The sequence below is a fragment of the Diadema antillarum genome, unplaced genomic scaffold (assembly GCF_040938485.1).
Source record: "Diadema antillarum isolate AM-2024a unplaced genomic scaffold, OU_Dant_1.0 seq00000898_RagTag, whole genome shotgun sequence".
Taxonomy (NCBI): domain Eukaryota; kingdom Metazoa; phylum Echinodermata; class Echinoidea; order Diadematoida; family Diadematidae; genus Diadema; species Diadema antillarum.
The window spans coordinates 522401-543031 of NW_027271759.1; the positions used below are offsets into that span (position 1 = coordinate 522401).

The 20631-nt window shown below is 37.4% G+C and overlaps 1 protein-coding gene across 1 annotated transcript; it reads left to right on the top strand.

Annotated features, from left to right (window-relative positions):
- Positions 1–10521: 10521 nt before the first annotated feature.
- On the top strand, positions 10522–18736 carry LOC139741031 (S-crystallin SL11-like). The gene is made up of 5 exons (XM_071651621.1): positions 10522–10737; positions 12465–12560; positions 13406–13524; positions 15368–15472; positions 17594–18736. Exons 1-5 carry the CDS (start codon positions 10596–10598, stop codon positions 17759–17761), a joined length of 630 nt encoding a protein of 209 aa, XP_071507722.1. The 5' UTR covers positions 10522–10595; the 3' UTR covers positions 17762–18736.
- The last annotated feature ends 1895 nt before the right edge of the window (positions 18737–20631 follow it).

A 20631-nucleotide genomic window follows, 5' to 3' on the forward strand; every position in this document is an offset into this window, starting at 1 on the left:
ATAAAAATGATGCTGTAAAAGTTTAGAGAGTATAACAAGACAAATTGGCAGCTGTTTGTAATCTATGTTTTGATTACTTCTTCATTTTTTTTACAATGAATTTTACAACTTTGTCAAATTTCCCAAATACCATGGTATCTTTTCTCAAACATTGTTTAATATCCGCAAAGGACAAGCAAGAACATGTTACTCTGATAACAATTTTATGTCAAGAACAGGTCTGAGGAGTTTTTCTCGAAAGGATACTGAAATCGGGGAAGGTTTGTAAACAACTAGATTAGAGAGAGTAGTCAAGTGTTTTATAATCTAAAATTTTTACAATTTATAACTTTTTTTTCAGTCCGATTTTCCCAATAAAGTTTTCAGTGATTTACCTCTGTGATTCTTCTATTTTCTTTCAAATCAAATTCCAAGATGGAATTTCCCTGAGTACCTTCTTTCAAGGTAATATGGAAGAGTCTCCTTTCTTTGAACACGATTCCATCGTAGCGACATGCCTCTCATTTGAATTGCCCTTTGAAGCGACAATAAACACTTATCTGTTTAAAACCCTCAAGAAATTTGCATTATAAAATGGGCTTTAGAATCTCTGCAATCTGATTGGTCAATTGTCATGCATTGATTTTTACTGATCCACACTGAGCCATGCGTCCGGTAAAATCCGAACGCATGGCTCAAGTCTTGTATAGTGTTGTAGGTGAACCGGACGCATGATGGGGAAAATGGTTGTATTTCATGAATTTACGGGCCCATTTTATAACACAAATGATGCACAGACCTATATTGTGGATCGGTGAGAATTGGATGCTCTCGTTTAATTTTGGAACAGTCTAAAACCCACTCGCTGCACTCGTGGGTTTAAACAGTTCCAATTCTCACTGATCCACTCAGTCCTGTGCATCATTTGTATACTGAAGGTCACCTCTTTGGGAGTGTATGGTGCAATACCAACACTTCTAGCAGGTTGAGCTCTATGACATGGATTTTCCAGGAAAATATAGGTTGTTTGCTTTTCTCATCGTTAAATAAAGAAAGTCAACAAATAGCGCAAGAACTACATTAATTGATTGAGATGATGGTATATGTGTGTGTATTGCATTTGTTTAATCCATATCGAGAATTGTTACTGTGATACTGCGGGCAAGGAATATATATGTTGTCATTGTAATGCAGTTATATTTTTATGATATGCGTATTTTGTGTTGTAGTAATGTAACTTTCAACAGTTACTTTGTAACTCATATACGTATTTTGACCTGTCATTCCTTTTGCATGAAACAGTGGATCTTGTTGTTGTATGTTTTATGTTCCTTTCACATTGCGCTGAATTTGAATAAATTCTTGATTAAAGAAAACCAGAAAGGTTGTGACATCAACTTATTATACTATAAGAGGGGAAGAGACCTCGAATAATATTCACTGTTGTTACTGTATTTTTTTTTAATTCGATTTTTGTTTGTACTGTCTACCGGTCACATGTTCTATAGTCAGTTACATTTTGAGGTATTCATTGTGATGAAAATATGAAAAACATTATACCAAATGAAGAAATCAACATTAGGAGGTTGACAGTAGAGATTGACAATTTGGCATCATGGAAATGTAAAAGATATAGCAAGGTAGACCATATCATGGGTGAATTCTGTGCATTTTATTTTTGTTGTTAGTTGTTGATGTTAAGCAAGTGACTCGACAAACAAGGGGAAAACGCTACATCAAAAAGTCTTCATAGAATTTACACATCCCCTTCTGGTAATAATAAATAATAAATGATAACATTCTTTATAAAGCGCTTAATTAAACATGACATTTAATTTGCATTTAGCTCAGAGATGGAAATGAAAAGAGACAATTGAGATGCAATGTTAGGCACAAGGACAAAATTATATTCCAAGTATACATTAAGAAGTTATTTTAAATGAAGCAGGTGTAAAATACGGTGAGGACTAATCGCCTTATTCAGATTGACAAGTTTTCCCCGAACACCTCGTTAATTAAATAATTCGCTGCTCCCAATAAATAAATTTCGTTGCTTTGGAAGCAGCGTGCATAAATTGTTTTCTGCCACGTTGCATAGTACCCGAAAAGCTTTCTGGTGTTGAGGATCGGCATTTGTTAAAGGTGCAGTTCAATAAATAAGTTTGTAAACCGATAGTTATTGGACAGGCATGGAATTTGCATATTAGTGGAGAGGGGAGATAGTATACGAAAATAATTAAAAGAAACAGGTGAAACAGAGAGCATAACAAAACTACATACACACACACACACACTCACACACACACACACACACACACACACACATATATATATATATATATATATATATATTTACATGTACATGTGTGTATATGTATATATATATGTATAATATATACACAATAACTATTGCAGAAACACTCATTGTATTCATCTTCTCTTCCTCTTCTTCTTCTTTCATACCAGACCCAATAGTCAGCTCCAGTATCGTCTGATCCGATATATAACAGTATATATAGCTGTATAATGCTACGATATTTTAAGGTTTCGCATGCTACACGCCCCGTACAAAGCTTATGGACTTTCGAGACTCTCAAGAAATGGAAAGGCTGTTGTGTTGGGATCGGCTCAGCCTAATGCGGATGAGACCCCTACCTCAGCTACAATCGGTGAATATCAGACAGAAGAGAACTTAAGACATTTCTCTATAATCAGGCGGATTTGTGGACGAATACTGCGCGTACACGATGAAGACAAAGTAGTGAAATAAGTGATATAAATACCGAGGAAGAGAAGACAAAAATAGGAAAAGAGAAAAGGAAGCATGCGAAAGAAGGTGAAATGTAAGATATTAAAGAAAATCAACGAAATCGTGTGAGCTGTATTCTACTACACTGATGAATTCAAAGTCACAGATGCAGCCTAAAATCAAGTAAGATAAATTCAAATCATGAAAGTACAAATATTTTGTGTGTTCTGAGCATATTATGTATATCTATTAGTGGGTAACATTTTGAATACATCAACAGTAGCAGAATTACTACTCCGTTCCTTCTCATAAATTGCAATTTACAGATGGCATATTCCAATATTCCTAACCGAAACCAAGTCCATGGTTACAGGCAGTATATCAGCCGCCCAGTTTTCGCTAACGCTTGCTATTGTATTATCTATACGGTAAATCACGTAATATCAATTAGATTTCCATTAAAAAGTGAATCTGAACAATGCTCAGCCGATTGTTGCCCGTTTCAGAAGCATAGCAAAGGGTTCGATTGTTTTGAATAATTCTGTTTGACTGAAATCGTCTTTTTCAATTTGGCCATTTACTGCCTCGCATGGGCAATGTCGTCATTTCTCCCCTCACAGTGTACTGACACGTGATCAATTTCCAGTGTGGAACTTTACTTTATGTTACATAATCATAAAAAATATTACATGCAATATCAATACGAAAATGGCTATTCTCTTATGGTTTGATTCTCTGGCTGCTTTGTATTTCATTCGTTGTTGCACTTTTAGAAAAACAAGACAATATAAATCTCAAACCGCACCAAAATCAAAGAACCAAAGACCAATAAGAGGTGAATGAAGGGCTCTCAATAGTCTGATAGTATGAATTCAACGGATTGCATGCACACACACAAACATACACATTTTTGGTGACCTACCTTTCAAACGGCTCTTGATCAGTTACTGGAGTCTAGGTGTGATTATTTCCTTGTAGTGCATCCAAGACCAAACGATGCTATACATCCTCATAGAGTGACATCGAAATAAGATCTTGTCAGCAGATATGAAGGTTGTCAAAAACTGACCCAAAAAGGAAGGATGACATCAATTATTACATACCTATCTCGAGTTAATAATTATGCCTTGAGCTTTATGAGGAGCTGCAAATTCCCCATCTGCCCTTCTTGGTAACGGTAACACAATATATTCAGACCTTTCCTAGTTGCTTGGAGAAAAATGCGTGTGACGTTTTCCACACAAAGAAACAATCAAAGCGGAAATCTACAAAGTAAATTTGCCTATCCCCCTTCCCCCTCACTCAAAGTAGTCCAAATAAAACCGGTTTCTCTTTTCTTCCCATCTGAAAAGGATGGACGTGGTGAGATTTTTCTTAAAACCTACTGGTACATGTATTTGCTTTCAACGTACAACGGTCTTAAATCGAGCCCCGCGGGTAGCTAGTGGGGGATTTAGGTGAACTGTTAGCATCGCAAACAAAGGGAGACTTTCCTTTCTCCTGCATGTTGAAAAGAAAGTTTCTCGGTGACAAGTATGTAGGCCTAAGGAGGATCGTGATGATGATATGCTAGTTGTCTCGTGCGATATACTGCCACTCAATCGTAGCCCTGGAACAAGGATTGTGGAAGCTGTATTTAAAAAGTGTTGGGGGTGGGGGAGTAGCCTTTTGCTTTCATGTGCTGTAGGCAACATGATTAGAAGTGATTGCCTGTATCTAAGTATTATCTATCAATGGTACATTATATATATATATATATAATTGGATGTTGAACTGAACGAAATAGATTGATAACTAAATGCATGGCGAATATGATAGTGATAATTTGCAGCATTAACAAATGAGTACATCTATGTATAGCACCTAATCATGCGCAATTCTTAAAAACAAAATATTAGATAAAGATGAATTAATCTTCCTACTGAATTGAAGGAAAATTAATAATTAAACACAAGAAAGCTGTGCAAATTAATCTTTCAGATGACAGGTGCGCCTACCAATACGTATTTTCCCGAAAGTAATCAATTTCATCAACTCACATCTACAGGGGAAGAGCCGACAGAGGGCGTAATCCCAAAATTTTGCCGCATTGAGACCACCGCGTGCGCTTCCTATATTATATTCTTAGATTAAAAGTGGCTATGAAAATTATGACTGAATATGCGATGAGTTACATCTCTCCATTAGTGTCTCAGAATCCAGTTGATTTTAGCGAGGGGAAAAGGGTATAGTGAAAGAAATTCCACCAGGCAGGAATGGTGACTCTGAATACATTTAAAGGGGACCTCCGGATGATTTTCAGACTTTTACATTTGAACAACTATTAATTAGTTAAACTTGATACAGAGTTTAAGAGTTTATAGTGATCGGGATGAGGAATGAGAATGTTTTCAAAATCTATAACAAATTGCAATGAACAAGGATGATGACATGGCAGCCTCACCATAAGAATGCATGAGTTGGGGCTCAATGAAGCAGAACAAAAGAAGAAGGCATGCATACATTTTTCACAGGTGAACTTGTCGAGCAAGCGGTATTGTAATGGAATTACACTGCTGCATTTCTGAAATATATGAGGCTCTGATGTCATCAACACATTCAGTGTAATTTGTTTAAGATTTTCAATTTATTGGTTTCTCTGCTCAAGGACCAAAGTAAATTCCACAAATCTGTACATGGAGCTGTCAATTTATGTACTACATGATGTGAAATTATGAAAATCGTCCGGAATGCCCCTTTAATTAATTTCATTTGATACCACGTATAGCACTCAATATGATGGCATTACGGTAGAAAGATTAGAGATGAACAGAGAAATAAGGAGGGGGGGGGGGAACTAGACTTTGGAAAGAAAACGACAGACTAGTAACAGATCATTGTGAAACCTCCAATTATAATGATAATGTTCAAACAACTACTTAGCTTGATTGAAATAACCACTTCTTGGGCCAAATCAGAACGACAGGCACTTATTTTGTTTTCATCCTGAGAGTATTTCCCTTAAGGAAAAAAAAAGGAGGGGAGGGGAGACGGAGTGAGGGGTTGAGTCGTGTTATAGGCCTGGTCTCGTGTTTCGGATTTGGTCTCCTCGGTGCAGTGATAATTCTGACTGTTTCTTCCTTTTTTTTTGGGGGGGGGGAACCATCAACAACAACTACAAAGATGAGTTTGGTGAAAATGATTCTTGTGATAACGATAATGATTAAACGACAATAAACTGAACTATTGTCGTTTTATCATTATCATAATTATATTATTATTATCACAAGTACTCTTCCAGTCACCGTTGTAATATTTGTGAAATATTAAGACATCAATGGTGTGTGTTTATTTGTGTGTGTGTGTGTGCGTGTGTAGGTGTGTGTGTGTGTGCGTGTGTAAGTGTGAGTGTGTGTTTCAGCATGTGTGTATGTGTGTGTGTGTGTGTGCGTGTGTGTGCGTGTGTGTGTGTGTGTGTGTGTGTGTGTGTGTTTATGTGTGTAGACATGACAGTCATGTAGCATCAGTGACAAGAAAGTGTCAGTCTCAGACCGAATCGTTTCCTGAGTGAATGAGTTAGAAGCCAGTTCGGGGTTCCAGTTTGCGCATGAGCAGAAAAAAGGTCATTTGTACTGAAAGACAGGTTGGTGTTTAGATTCACTGAGATAAGCATCTGTGATGCAATATTCATTCCTGTAATCCTTATAAATGATGCCTGCCAGTAAATTCACCTGACAGCAAGCCTGGCATTTGGCGAAAAAACAAAACAAAGCAAAAATTATTTATGCATTTGATACAGCACAGTGAAATGGATGATTCCCAAAGTGGTAATTGACGAACTATTCTGGTCACTTGATCTAGGCAGGTTCATGGTTTGTTTTAATACGAGTTCCATAAATTGCTATGTTGGGCAAACTGATGCATTATGTCGCTTTGAACTAACTGAGAAAAATGAAAGGTCATTTGTACCCATGTGCACATAAGCTATCTCCGAACTGGCTTATTCTGATGAATTGTTCAGTTAGTCGAGTTTGCAAGCCAACTACTTCAGATCAATATGATTGTGTACTTGAAACACTGAAATGCTATCCCAGGCCAGGGGTCTACATGGTTCGGTTTCATATTCTCTCCTCTCCTCTTTCTCCATCGAGGGCTCTGCAAACACGAACGGCTGCTGCCGCGGTTGGGAACCTTTGGTACTTTGGCGGAGGGCCAGCAGTTTTAGTCTGTGATGTCATTACTTGATGGGTTCGCATGCTCATCACTGAGGAAGAACTTTCATGCTGTTTAATTCTGTCCGTTCCTTGAGCGGGGATATTGTGTAAGTTGAACAGAAAACATGGTTCTATTTGCTCAGCACTTATAAGAGCATGGTGACTCAGACAAAGTAAACCAGAAGCTTGGGCAAACAACAATCATAATTGTTCCGAAAGACAAGATGATAGTGATGGCGTATAAGCATTTATTCTATCAAAGAACACCAGGGTTAAGATTGACAAGAACCAGATTCGTAATTCGGACAAGGAGACAAGCACCGGCCCTTATCAATTTTCTAGCCACAGTAGGCAGATGATGTCAAGCAAAGAGGAAGAAACTGTGTCAATTCTTGGGGGTAAATTGTGAAATCGACGCACCAGTATTGTACTGTCTGATTATGTCAAGACATTGATTGTGTATAAATTGTGAATGATATATATGAAGAGTTTGTTTGCAAAAACCGGTAAGTCCATTTTTGAAGATTTTGAAGTACGGTATCTGTCATAAAGTACAAAATAATACCTTTTAAATGATATATTGGTCACTACACATAAAGGTACATTTTTGAAGTTATGGTCAAAAGAAGCAAAAAATTTCTTATTATTCTCTTTATTTTTCTTGACTTTTAATCGCAAATACCTCCATTTGACAAATATGGACTTATCGGTTTTTGCAAACAAACTCTTCATATATATATATATATATATATATATATACATATATATAAAATTAATATATATACAGTGTATATATATATACATATATATATACTTTGATAATTGTTGCTGTGATGAGAGTATTATGAATGCAATCAATGTGTATCATATTTTTGTAATGTATAATGATTAGAAATTTGACACAACAATCCCGTCGATACAGTCCCTCAAATGTGTATGCCGATGATTTATCTTGTAATATGCTAATCGATACAGTGTTTGAAATGTCACGCACATAACACGCAATAAAGAAATGTTTTGTTTACCATTTGTAACCAATTGGTAAACATTGTAACCAATTATGGATGATGGTATCAACAACAAAATATATATACTTCATTTTTTTTTTACAGAAAATAATGCATGTAGATGTCTGCATGCTTCATCCTGACATTCTCAGTACCAGTTGCCTCACCTCTTACATTCCAAGGAAATTAAATTATCCTAAATTCATCGGAATGCACTCTATATATAACTATAAGTTGGTGCTAGGAGAGGCAGGTCTGTCAAGGTTACATTTTTACGGGAAATATGAATATGACTTGAATACGTTATCATAACATTGTAATATTCAGAAGTCCAAGACACATCCCCCTTCTATCAACCTTATAATTGATGCGTTTTGCATGCCTTGAAATCATATCCTTTGTAAAAAAAAAAAAAAATAATAATAATAATAATAAAGCTTATCCTTCAGTACTCAAGAAAAGACAACTTTGTCAATTCAAAAATGTTGGGGCTCGGTGAATTCACTTGGCTATTAAAATCGTCAGAAGACATTGAATCAACACTAAGCAGATTCCTTTGTTAATTTTTGCATGAACGTCCCTATGAGATTTTTTTTTTCTTTTCAATTGACATTGATCGACCTTTGCACTTCCACCGCCAGCTTCCGACCTTCCATGCTTTGTTCGCGCGGCGTCACACACTATTTTTTCCTTTCACGTCGTGCAGAGCACCTTCTGATCTGCTGCGTATAGATCGGTAGGCCTACCTTTGAAAGAAAGATAATAGTGTAAATGTGTATGAAAAAAAATGAGATAATGTAAGGAGAGCGGATTGGGGGAAAAATGCTGCGTCATGCAGTATTGTATCGCGTTGCACCGAACAGTAAGTTCAAGTTCGCATTGCACTCACATGGAAAGATCCGTGTGCGCAGGTTGTGAGCTTGAAAACTGAACTGACGGACGAGTGGTTTTCATAGTCCTTGCGCTGCCTGCGGTGTTCGTCCATTTGGTAAGTGGTGGTGCTGCTTTTGTTTTTGTGAAAAACACTTGCTGTGTTCCAGGTTACTAAGGACTGATCTTTGCTCATTTTTTTCTATACTGTGTCTGTTACATGGAGGGTGTTAATCATCGTTTGTAGGGAAATTATAAGAGTAAAGTAATGCTAGTAACAAAAAGACTACACTTCAGTCATGACACAATACTCGCATCCAACTCCATCCAACCACACTCGATCATTTAGGGTGGACCTAGTGCTACGTGCAAAACAGCTATGGGCGTGTCGCAGCTCCACTGAACTATATAGGCCTACATGTTGTATTATGCACGAGCAGATGGTGCATAATTCGTATCAAAATGGTGATTTATGTTTGCAGCTCCTCGCACGTAACACTGAATGTTATAGGTTTTCCCGCCCAATATCATCAGAATTACTGAAAAGGCGTTCAAATTCAAGCGATTTTGGTCACTGCTCTACTCTCAGGTTAATTTTAATTCTTTGAGTATTCAATCCTATTCCATATCATTCCTTTTAAACTTTATTTCATTCAATTAAGAGATAAATTCATTCCATTCAACGACTCAGAAGTTGGCACTGAGTTTCGCGCCAGCTGGATAGACGTTCAAATTCGTGCCAAAACCAGTTTCAATTTCATTTATAGCCAGGAACACAACTTGGCACTTTGAACGTTCAAATTCAATCAACATACACAACTTCTACGGGCCTTTTTTATTCACTGTTATACGATTCAATGATACAATTTCGTTTTCATTTCCAAGTCTCATTTAATTATCTTAATTTTATTGGATGTATGGATTTCTTTCCTGTCGACCTTTCAGTCACTTTGAATTCATCCCTATGGATGTAACATTTAGGAAATAGACATATTCCAGAATATCTTAGGGGTCCTATACGTCCAAATCCATATTGATCCATTTAGATTCTATTCCTTAGTTGGCCCCGTGTGATAAGTTGCCGCAATCGGATCAGCTGTGTAAATACCTCTTTCACCAAAGGGTTATATCGCCAGTTTTGATGGTTGTCAATGTCATACTTCATTCTTTTATCTGTCCGTATTCGAGATGTTCACGCATACTCTGTAATGTATATAGCAGCGGCTACAATCGTGTATGAATAAAATGTAAATGTATGTGTTTGAAAGTGGGGTAATACGAGTTGTTAGTTAGTGTGAGTGAAAAATCACACTTCAAGGTACATTAAGTTTGCATATTCAAACAGCTGAGTAACTACAAAGAATAAAAGCAACAACGAAAAAGACTGCCCATACTTTGTAGTTGTTTGCCTTATCGTGAATTTGAATTCCTTACCGTTCTCCACGGCGGTGCTGATGCGAATTTGAATGCGTTGCACTTGCATTTTTTAATTTGGATGCCCTTTTAACACCTTTTTGTGAAAAACTCATGAAATCGCATGCTGATGAAATTAAATTGAATGAGCTATAGTTACCTTTTTGAATGTCGATCTCTGTGATCATTCAAATTCACTTGTACTTGAATGACCGCATCGTTAAATCGAATGCAAATCTGATGAAATTGGGCGGAAAACATATTATTATCATCAATCTCTCATTCCCTCCTTTTCCTCTTTCTCTTCGTTTATACAGCATTGCATCGCCTGTGCAACACTTCCGCCTCCCTTTTCTCGAAAAACAGACGAGACACGCGAGAAAGATGCCGTCCTACAAGTTGACTTATTTTGACGCGCGAGGTCGAGTGGAGATCGCCCGGCTCCTGTTCGCCCTAAAAGGCGTCGAGTTCGAAGACGTGCGCCTCCCCTATGATGCCGCGTTTGCCACCTCGGAAGAGAAAAAGAGTACGTTATGTGTCCTATGAACAGACGACAGACAGTTGGTAGCTTGAGGACTGGGATGGGCTTACAGAACAACATAAGATGATACGTCACTACACGCAACTTTTTACAACTCGTTTGGGTTATACTTATCAATTTAACGAAATCTCCGTCAAGAATATTATGTTCTTGACCGCAGTGTTATTCAGCATCCGTCATAATCGATCTAATTCAACTCTGTGATCGCATTACATTGTATTTGATAATGAACCCGACGTTAATGTTTGTGGTTACGTAATATCTTGTGAAAGCGTAAAGAAAGCATTCAATGAGATACGTATTCTGCTATTTCTATTGTGGCGCAGTGGATAAGACAGCGGACTTTCAATCCGAGGTCCTCAGTTCAAATCGCTGGACTGCGGCGGTTTGGAGTATATCCCTAGCGAAGGCATTTTGTCCTCATCACTTTGCCCTCCAGAAGGGATTCAAAGCCATCGGTACTGTTACCATGGTTACTACTTGCTTAAAGCATTCATGTCTTCCTCAGCTGCTATTTCAAACAAATTGTAATGCTAACAATTAATATTTTTGCTGGATACACGCTGCTCCAAGGTGTTCACTTCGTCGGTGATATTGGTTGACAATCGTTATATCCCACGAGTATGGGGGGGGGGGGGGTGGTGGCAATCACATTAAGAGAATCTCTGTAAAACTATCAAAGGATCCAGCTAAGCTTTGCACCTTCAGCTAGGTACATTCATGTTATATGGTCTATACCAGCAAGTCCACAAAATATACTCTCCCAACCCACTAAAAAAGGGTGGGGGGGGGGGGCAAAACAGAGACCATAGGAATGGTATATTCTCTTTTGCAGCAGGATTTGTAATGCTTCCCTTAACACTGAGTTATCAAGTGCATGTTCTCGCTCTTTTTGTGTTACTGTGTTGTTTTGATTTAACCTGCGTCTTGATATTTCATCCTCATTATATTTCATCTTTATTCGCATTTTTGACATCGTACAATAATGATTTTGTTTGCGAGATCGACACACAAACACGATAATTTCCATAACATGCTGGCATGACATACCCATAATATGCCAGTTCAAGGTTAGCCCATGTGTACATGGGTAAAAATGATCTTTCTTCTTTCTCGGTTCATTAGGCACTCCACTATACTTTTCAAGTGACAGAAGGCATAAGCTTGCCCGACGAAACAGTTATGAAATACCTCAGTCATGTTCAAACAAAGAATTAATTTGCGTAGACCAGGTGACAGTAATGATCCATCAATTAGCACTTTGGAATGCAGCCATTTTATTATTTAGCGTTAAAATTTTTTTAAAGAATATAATATTTGCACGTGAAGTTCACTTTGATTTTCAATGAACAAGTATAATTCTATATATTTTCACAAAATTTTCGAATTTCATAAATATTTTTCTCTTTGAACCTGACATTGATTTGTTCAATTCACCTGCTTCTACATAATATTCTTTTGTGTGTGTGTGTGTTTCACATGTGGATTTGTCAAGCAAAATGCATTATTTCACAGGAACTATTGTTATTGATACAATTTAAATATGTTATATCTATTCATATATCTATTGATATATTATATTTTGTTGGTTGGTTGTGTATTCCTCCTGTAAGCTTTGAGATATCATTTTTTTTTTCTTGAGATGGGACAAAAATCATTAAGGTTGATTTATACGATGGTCAGTTTTTGTCTCTCAATCTACACGCCGACAGAAGCCCCGCTAGGCCAGCTGCCCATTCTGGAGATAGAGGGCCGACCAATCCTGCCACAGAGCCGAGCTATTCAGCGCTACCTCGCCCGAGAATTTGGTGAGATAAATCTCTGAGGTGTTTAATTTGTGTCTGTCTCCGTTTCCTTGTCAGTCTGTATGACCTGTTTGCCTGTATTACTTGTGCAAATCTGCCCTTTGGTTTCATTGTGGGGAACCTCGGTCGCTTCATTCCTTCAAAGGTCCACTATTTACAAATTTGAGCCCCTTATGTTTCAGAATGTTGGCGGCTATTTCAGTCTACTGTATTGAAGCCATTTATCAAAATATGAGGGGATTTCAACGCAACACATGTGGATTTAAAGAATGTAAAGTCACTTCAGTTGTATTGAAATTGACTGAACTTTTCGGTGGCTAGAATCCATACATGTTCAAATAATGCACCTGACTGTGCACAGGGGGTCATGAATGTCTGTTGACGAAAGCAAGAAGAACTGGCTAGTGTCACTTTGAAGCCCGACGTGAACAGCGTTGTTTTATGGGTTACAGTCCGTTATTCTGAAGGTTCGTTATTCCGAAGGTTCGTTGATCCGAAAATGTGATAAGGTTTGTTATTCCGAAGGTTCGTTAATCCGAAAATGAAATAAGGTTCGTTATTCCGAAGGTTCGTTAATCCGAAAATAAAACAAAGCTCGTTATTACGAAGATTCGTTACGGACCCTATTTCATTTTCGGATTAACGAATCTTCGGAACAATGAACCCTATTTCATTTTCGGATAAACGAGCCTTCGGAAAAGCGAACTTTATTTCATTTTCGGATAAACGAACCTTCGGAATAACGAAACTTTGGAATAACGAACCTACGGAATAACACCACAAATGTTCGGATTAACGAACCTTCGGAATAACGAACAGCACCCGTTTTATGATTGATCACGTTGTAGGTTTCTATGGCAGCAACAACAAGGAGGCAACTATCATGGACCTCGTGGTCGAGACCTTCGACGACTTCGTAGAGGGACTGTCAAAGTTCATCGCTTCCGATAGCGATGAAGCGAAAAAGGTATCAGTGATCTCTCAAGGTTACACTAAAATGTCAAGAAATTCACACACTTAATTTTCATAGGCCTATATGAAATAGTTTCCTTCGAGAACGAATCGGAGAGAGTGCATAGATTATTTTTTGTTTGTTTGCTCAAACTGTATTTTTTTCTGTTTCTTTCTTCATTCTTTTCTCTTCACACACATTCACCAGAAATATATTCCGTCGATTATTGATTGCTTATGGACTTAATGCGACTGAGTGCATCAATTTTGATGGATTATCAGTATCAGCCAGTTCACAGTTAGCTCAAGCGCCCACTACATGTATTGAAATATTGACTTCTTTTCGCCGTGGGTTAGGCACTTCTTTTGTTTTCAAACCGGTGTTATGCATAAGCTTGGCCGACGCAACAGTATCAAATTCATCGTTGAAACAAAGGATAAACTTGCGTATAGACCCGGTGCACGAGGCCAGAATAGTCTATCTTGTTGAAAGTTCAACAAGCACCTATTTCATTTCTCTTTACTGAATACATGAACAATCTTTGTCTATCGATTTTGCTAACTAACAGGCTTGCTGTCAGGTGGAGGTACGTGCAGATTGTTTATATAAAAAAAAAGAATCACATGAATAACCATTACTCCAGGGATGCTCAAACCTCTGTGAATTTAAAAACCACATAAAATTATGATTGAATAATATCGACCTGTTCTGCTCGTGTGCACAAATTAGAGTAGCTGTGAACTGGCTTATCAGACTGTCTGTGTTGTTAAAAGGCCTATGGTTCTTTTCGTCAAGAATCTTAAACGAAAAGAATCGCTGTTACTGTTATCACTCTCGTATTAAAGAATCATTATATTGCCAAAGATACCTTGCACTCTGAGACTGCAACTCGAACAAAGACCCGATGCCACTGAATTCTGACGTGTGATGTGACATGCTTAGTAACGCTTATTTTCAATGTAATATTTGACAATGTAATATCATACCTAAAAGATAGAAAAACCAGCAACATCTGACCTTTATGAAAATCAGTATACACTAATGGTACATATTCCAACCTCAAGCTTGTTGCGTCACGTTATCATGACAAAAAAAAAGAAAAACACCCTAATACTTACGATTCGGGCGTTGTTTTCGGGTTTTTTGTTTGTTTGTTTGTTTGTTTGGAAACTGCGTTTCTTCGAGTTTTTACGTATTTATAGTTATGCGAAGGCAAATTGTATTCTCAATTAAAGGGATTGTACAGTATTTGTGGAGATGAAAATTGGGCTTTTAACTTTTTTGTGAAATACCAAGAAACCACTTATAAAATAGTACAGAGCATACCCTTTTAAGAGGAATTCAAGGTTTATTAAATGAAAATCGGTTTTGGAATTGATGAGACATCCAAAAACAAGTAAAACAAAGCGATGCCACTAAAAGGTGGGTCCCATTTTTATTTGGATTGGTCTTTATTGAATATCTCAGACATTTTAAAACCAATTTTCATCGAATAAACGTTGAATCCCTCTTGGAATGACATGCTCTTCCACATTTCATGAAAGATTTCTCATCATCTCACTAAAAGATATTAGAAACCTGAAGTTACGTCTCAACCAAAACTATTCGCTCCCTGTAACTCTTCAATTCACGACAAATTATCATAACGTCCCATTACGAAATTGCAACACGCTAAATTGATACAAACATTCAAAGCTTTTTTTTTTTAACAAGAATTGCGCGATTTGCATCAAACTTTCATCAAACTTTCATAAAGTTTAACCCAGAAAAGAATTGGGTAAGACTCGGAACCCTAGAAAATGTTGAATACCTTTAAATGCTGTAGAACTTCTCGTTTTCTCCTCTCCATCACCCTCAGGCCGAAGCGAAGAAGAAATTCATGGAGGAGACCGCTCCACGGCTCCTCACGTTCCTAGAGAAGTTACGAGGCCAGAGTTCTTCTGCCTACTTCGTTGGAGACAAGGTAAATAACTTCACCCATCGCTAGCTTCAAGCGAAATTTCAAAATGCCACCAATGTTGAACATCATCCCTTTGCGTTGAAAATTCGACACCACGGAAATGAAGCAGTAACGATCATCTGTTTCCCATGTTTTTCACTGACAATGAGGTCTTCAATTCAATTCAATTCAAATTGTATTTTATTTTTCGAAAAGAAGATAGACAAAGCACTTTCTTTGTTAACAGAGAATAAGGTTGCATAATCAAAACAAAGAAGTAGAATGTCAAATAGAAAAGTAAAGTGATGCACAAAGGATAAAAGGCTGGAAAAAAAAGTCTGAAAAAAGTCTGGAAGCCCACTAAGAAGACAAAGTAACAAACAGACACACATACAAACGCGAATAAACATTAAGCGAGACTGGGAGACTGAGAGACAAGACTAACATAATAGGAAGACAATACAACGGACAGAAAGGCAAAACAGAATGATCCAGCGATCCTCGACAGATGCATATCGAAGATATAATGGGATGCGTGAAAAGGACACGGAAATAATTAGAGAAATAGATGCAGAAGTATTATGAATAAAATTAAATCTACTCTGCGAGTGTCTTAGGACAACATGGACGAGAGAAAATCCGTTTTGAAGTTAAAATACGTCTTGAAGTTATTTCTCAGTGCGATCGAACCTCCAAAATGCGCCTGACAAACGACAAACTGGTGCATATGGGACATTTTAATATCAACCAAATAAACTTAAGGGTAATGGCTAATAATTCATCCATACACGACCTTAAGATAGACGTCAAAATATTGTTTTGACCCCCCCCCCCCCCCCCCACCACGTCTGTCGTCTGGACAAGTTGCACCCTACACTCAAGCATGCAATTATCACAACCTTAGAAACAGAAACATTTCACTTTTCACATTAATCAAAGTAACAACCGATGACACGATTACTCACAAAGAAATTGATCTGCTTTGGCAGAACTTATCTATTTCCATAAAAATTATCATAAAAAATAGTACCACGGCCTGGAGGGGAGAAAAAAAAAGGACTCTCAATTTTTGCTCAACAACATGTTACACATTGATAGCTCCTCCTTTGCCGTGTTTGTAAATCAACAACCAACGACCCAAATAAGGTTTAGGACCTTTGACCAGTCTAATGTTGGAAAGAGGGAACTCCATCGTCTGACATTTAGATTTTAGTCAAGTCACATGGGACTTGGGAGGATGATTACATGCATGGGGTCATCCCACTAGACCGACACCCACGAGTCATACAGCACACGAGTTCGACATTGAAGACAGGTCCATGAGTCATTCAGCTCACGAGTCATACAGCCCATGAGTTCGACACTATAGGCAAACAAAGCCCGTGAGTTCGACACCAGGTAAAAACAGCCCATGAGTTCGACAAATACAACACTGGGGCTTAATGTGTCGGTCTCGTGGGCCTTGTTAGCTTAGTATCGAACTAATGGGCTGTATGACTCGCGAGCTGTATAACCCATGGGCTGTATGACTTGTGAGCTGTAAGACTCGTGGGCTGTATGACTCGTGGGTGTCGTTTACATGATGTGTTAAGCGATCTTTGATCATCGTCTGAGTAAAACTTGGTTGTAATGAGAGGCGTTTAACATGGTGTAAAATGAGCATTTTGCAATGCTGTTACAGACTGATAACTATCTGACTATACAGGGCCAGATATCTTTGGTATTAATGCAACCATGCAAGCTGCAATACATGTTTTTAAATTGGTGTGTTGCGGCAAAGAAGCGAATATCCTTGATTTTTTTATTTAAAAAAAAAAGAAGATTTGAATTACTTTTACAAAGTAAGGTTCGAGGAAGGGTTTTGTGTACCGGTATCTAATACTTGTCCAATGACTAGAATTGAAAACGTTAGTAAGTTCCGTTTCTGTAACTCAAAGGCAAGACTGTCCACTTTTGGTATTATTATTCCCATTTTGATTATCACTACCACTTAAAACCTAACTGCAAAACTATAATGGTAACGAATCAATACTGACCTTTGATATATAAAGCTGTGTTCCGCGCTTGATAAGGTATTTGTCTGTCAACAGATTCAGCTGATTTCCCTTTCTCATTTTCGATATTACTTTGTCCTCTTATCTGCAGCCATCCTACGCTGATGTGACAGTCTTCAACCTTGTCGACGTTGGTGTGGACCACCTTGGCGAAGACCTCTTCTCTAAATATCCCAAACTCGTGGAGCTGAAACAGCGCGTCTCACAAATACCCAGTGTAAAAGCCTATCTGGCCAAACGACCCAAAACTCTGTACTAAGACTCTCCTTCACGCACCTGAGGGATGTGATGGCTTGCCCTGCATCGCAGCAGAATCAAGAGATAAAACCAAATCGAGTTTTCACATTCATGGTCACATAGATAGCCGGACAATGATGAAAAGGATACTTTTGTGTATTAGATACACAAAATTTTAAATTCGCGTTATACACTGACTTGTGTCGACATATGCGTTTAGATTCAAACCGAGAAAAGATAATAATCAAAGTGGCTGATTTGGATTATTGTAACGCAATTCAAGCCGATGTGCAGAACGTTCTAGAGTGAGAGCATTTATGATTGATAGGCATGGACTATTCCAGATAATGGGGCACAGGCACAGGCAAGATCAACGTTGTGAGTGTTGGTTTGCGTATCTGTAGAATTTGTTGAGTACAGCTGTCTTAGAGAGTTAACATTTTTTCTAATCATATCAGTGCAATCATGAAGAGTGAACACCATTGTTAAAATAGCTCTCATCGAGAGGAAGAGTAAAGAGCAAATTTTCATGAATTATATCCGGTTGAACTAAATTGACGTGTTCACTCATGAAACGGGAAAAGCCGCTCAGCTCATCCCCTATTTTCTTCGGTTCAAATTATTTATAGGATTTGTGAGTTCGTGGTAAACCTCTGTTTTTAAAATGTGCTAACAAGCTTCTTTCGAAAGTCTGTATTCACGTTAGTAGGAAATCAAATCATTCTATTGAGTTGGCGTGCAGTCTAATCTCTTACAAGTAATTACAAACGATTCGACACTAAAGGACAAACTAAAGTGAAAATTTCAATCCGACTTTAAGTTGACTTTCTTGATTAGACTACAAGCAGGAATGTACACAACATGAGTGTTTTCGTTGAAACCAGGTCCTGACAAGAATCATTTACACCTTTTTCAAAGTTTTAGAAAGGGAAAAGAAACAACAGGCTGTATAGCGTCATATTATAACCTTGATTTAGAATAAAAATCACATAACTCAGCTTGATTGCAATGATGCTATACTTTATTTTCGTTGTGAGGTGAAGACGGGGCTCGGGAGGAGGGGTCTGCCCTATATTCATGTAGGACTTTCTATAAATATGTATGTATATACATATTCATATATATTATATATATATATATATATATATATATCATATACGTATCTACATTTTTATACATTATTTTCATTACGTGTGCGTGTCTGTGTGTATGAATAGGCCTCTATGTGTGCGTGTGTACATTTGTACGTATATATTACATGTATATATATATATATATATACACAATATACATATATATGTATATATATATATACAATGTATATATATATATGTATATATATATACATATATATATATATATATATATATATATGGGATTATAAAGACAATTGAAATGAAAGTGTTAGATTTAAGGGATTCCTCAGGGAAGTACATGTATCAGTGAATGAGTTGCAAGCATGAATTTAACATTATGTATACTTTCGTACGGATTGAATGATATCCTAGACAATGGGTCTATACCTGCATATAGTTCGGTTTCACTTTCCCTCCTCCCTATGCAACGAGGGCTATACAAACATTGCAAACCTTTGGTATCTTGGCGGAGGGATATCGAAGCAGTCTGGATCTGTGACGTCATTACTTGATGGGTTACATGTCCATTACTGCGGAAGAGCTGTATTGCTGATCATGTACGTGTCAAGAGAGGGAACGAGAAATGAAAGTAAACATTGAATGTACGCTGTATGGTTCTATTTACAGATCACTAATCAAATTATGGTAACAGACAAAGTGAACCATGAGCCTTAGGTAAACAGTTAATGCAAAAGTAAACAGACAAAATGTTAATAAAGGTCTCGTGAACTCGTCTGATTGAATACATACATAATAAAGGGCTCGATATTATCGGTGGTCCGCGCGGGGTCACTGAAAATTGGTGTCGGGCCCCCAACTTTATCGTTTGGTAGCCCGATTAGGCAACTAAGATTCAAATGGACTGCTATGTTTCAGATTATTTTAGGTCACAACATTTGTTTTTTCGGACCCCCCAAATTTCAGATTTAAAGATTTTAGTGCCCCGAACTGCAAGCATAGAAAAAAAAAAAGTTAATTCATGCATTAATTTCATTTTATACGGTTTCCGACAGTGCAAAGCATTTACATACACATAATAACACAATATCAATACAATGTAGTGACGAAGAAAAAATAATGTCGAACCCTGCCTAGATATATGATTATCACCAATTTAGTGTTTTATATTCTTATTGTTTAAGAGCGAAATATAAAATTGATTCATAGCCATTTTCAACGTAAAAAAAAATAATCACATTCGATTTTCTTTTCGATATCTTTGATTGCCTGAATTCGTTTCTGAATCTGTATTGATTTGTATAATTTCATGTGTATTTAATTCTACAAAGAGGATCACATATGCATCAAGCCTCTCTGTGAACACCCCAACACATTTTACACTGTATTTTGGATACATATTCTCTTTTTATGATTATCAGTGAACTGAATTGAATTGAACTGAATTGAATATCCGTTATGGGGTTTTCAAGAAAATGGAAAACAGCGCGTCTCAAAAATTCCCACCGTCAGGGCCTACCCGGACAAATGACCCACATGTCTGTACTAACACTCTCCTTTACGCACCTGAGGGTTGTGATGGCTTGCCGTGCATTGCAGCAGAATGTATGCAGAGATAAATCCATATCGAATTTTCACATTCATGGTCACATAGCCGGACAATGATGAAAAGGATACTTAGATTTTAAATTCGCGTAATACACTGACCTGTGTCTACATGTGCGTTTAGAGTCAGAGCCAAAAAAAAAATAACAATCAAAGTGGCTGATTTGGATTATTGTAACGCAATTTAAGCCGA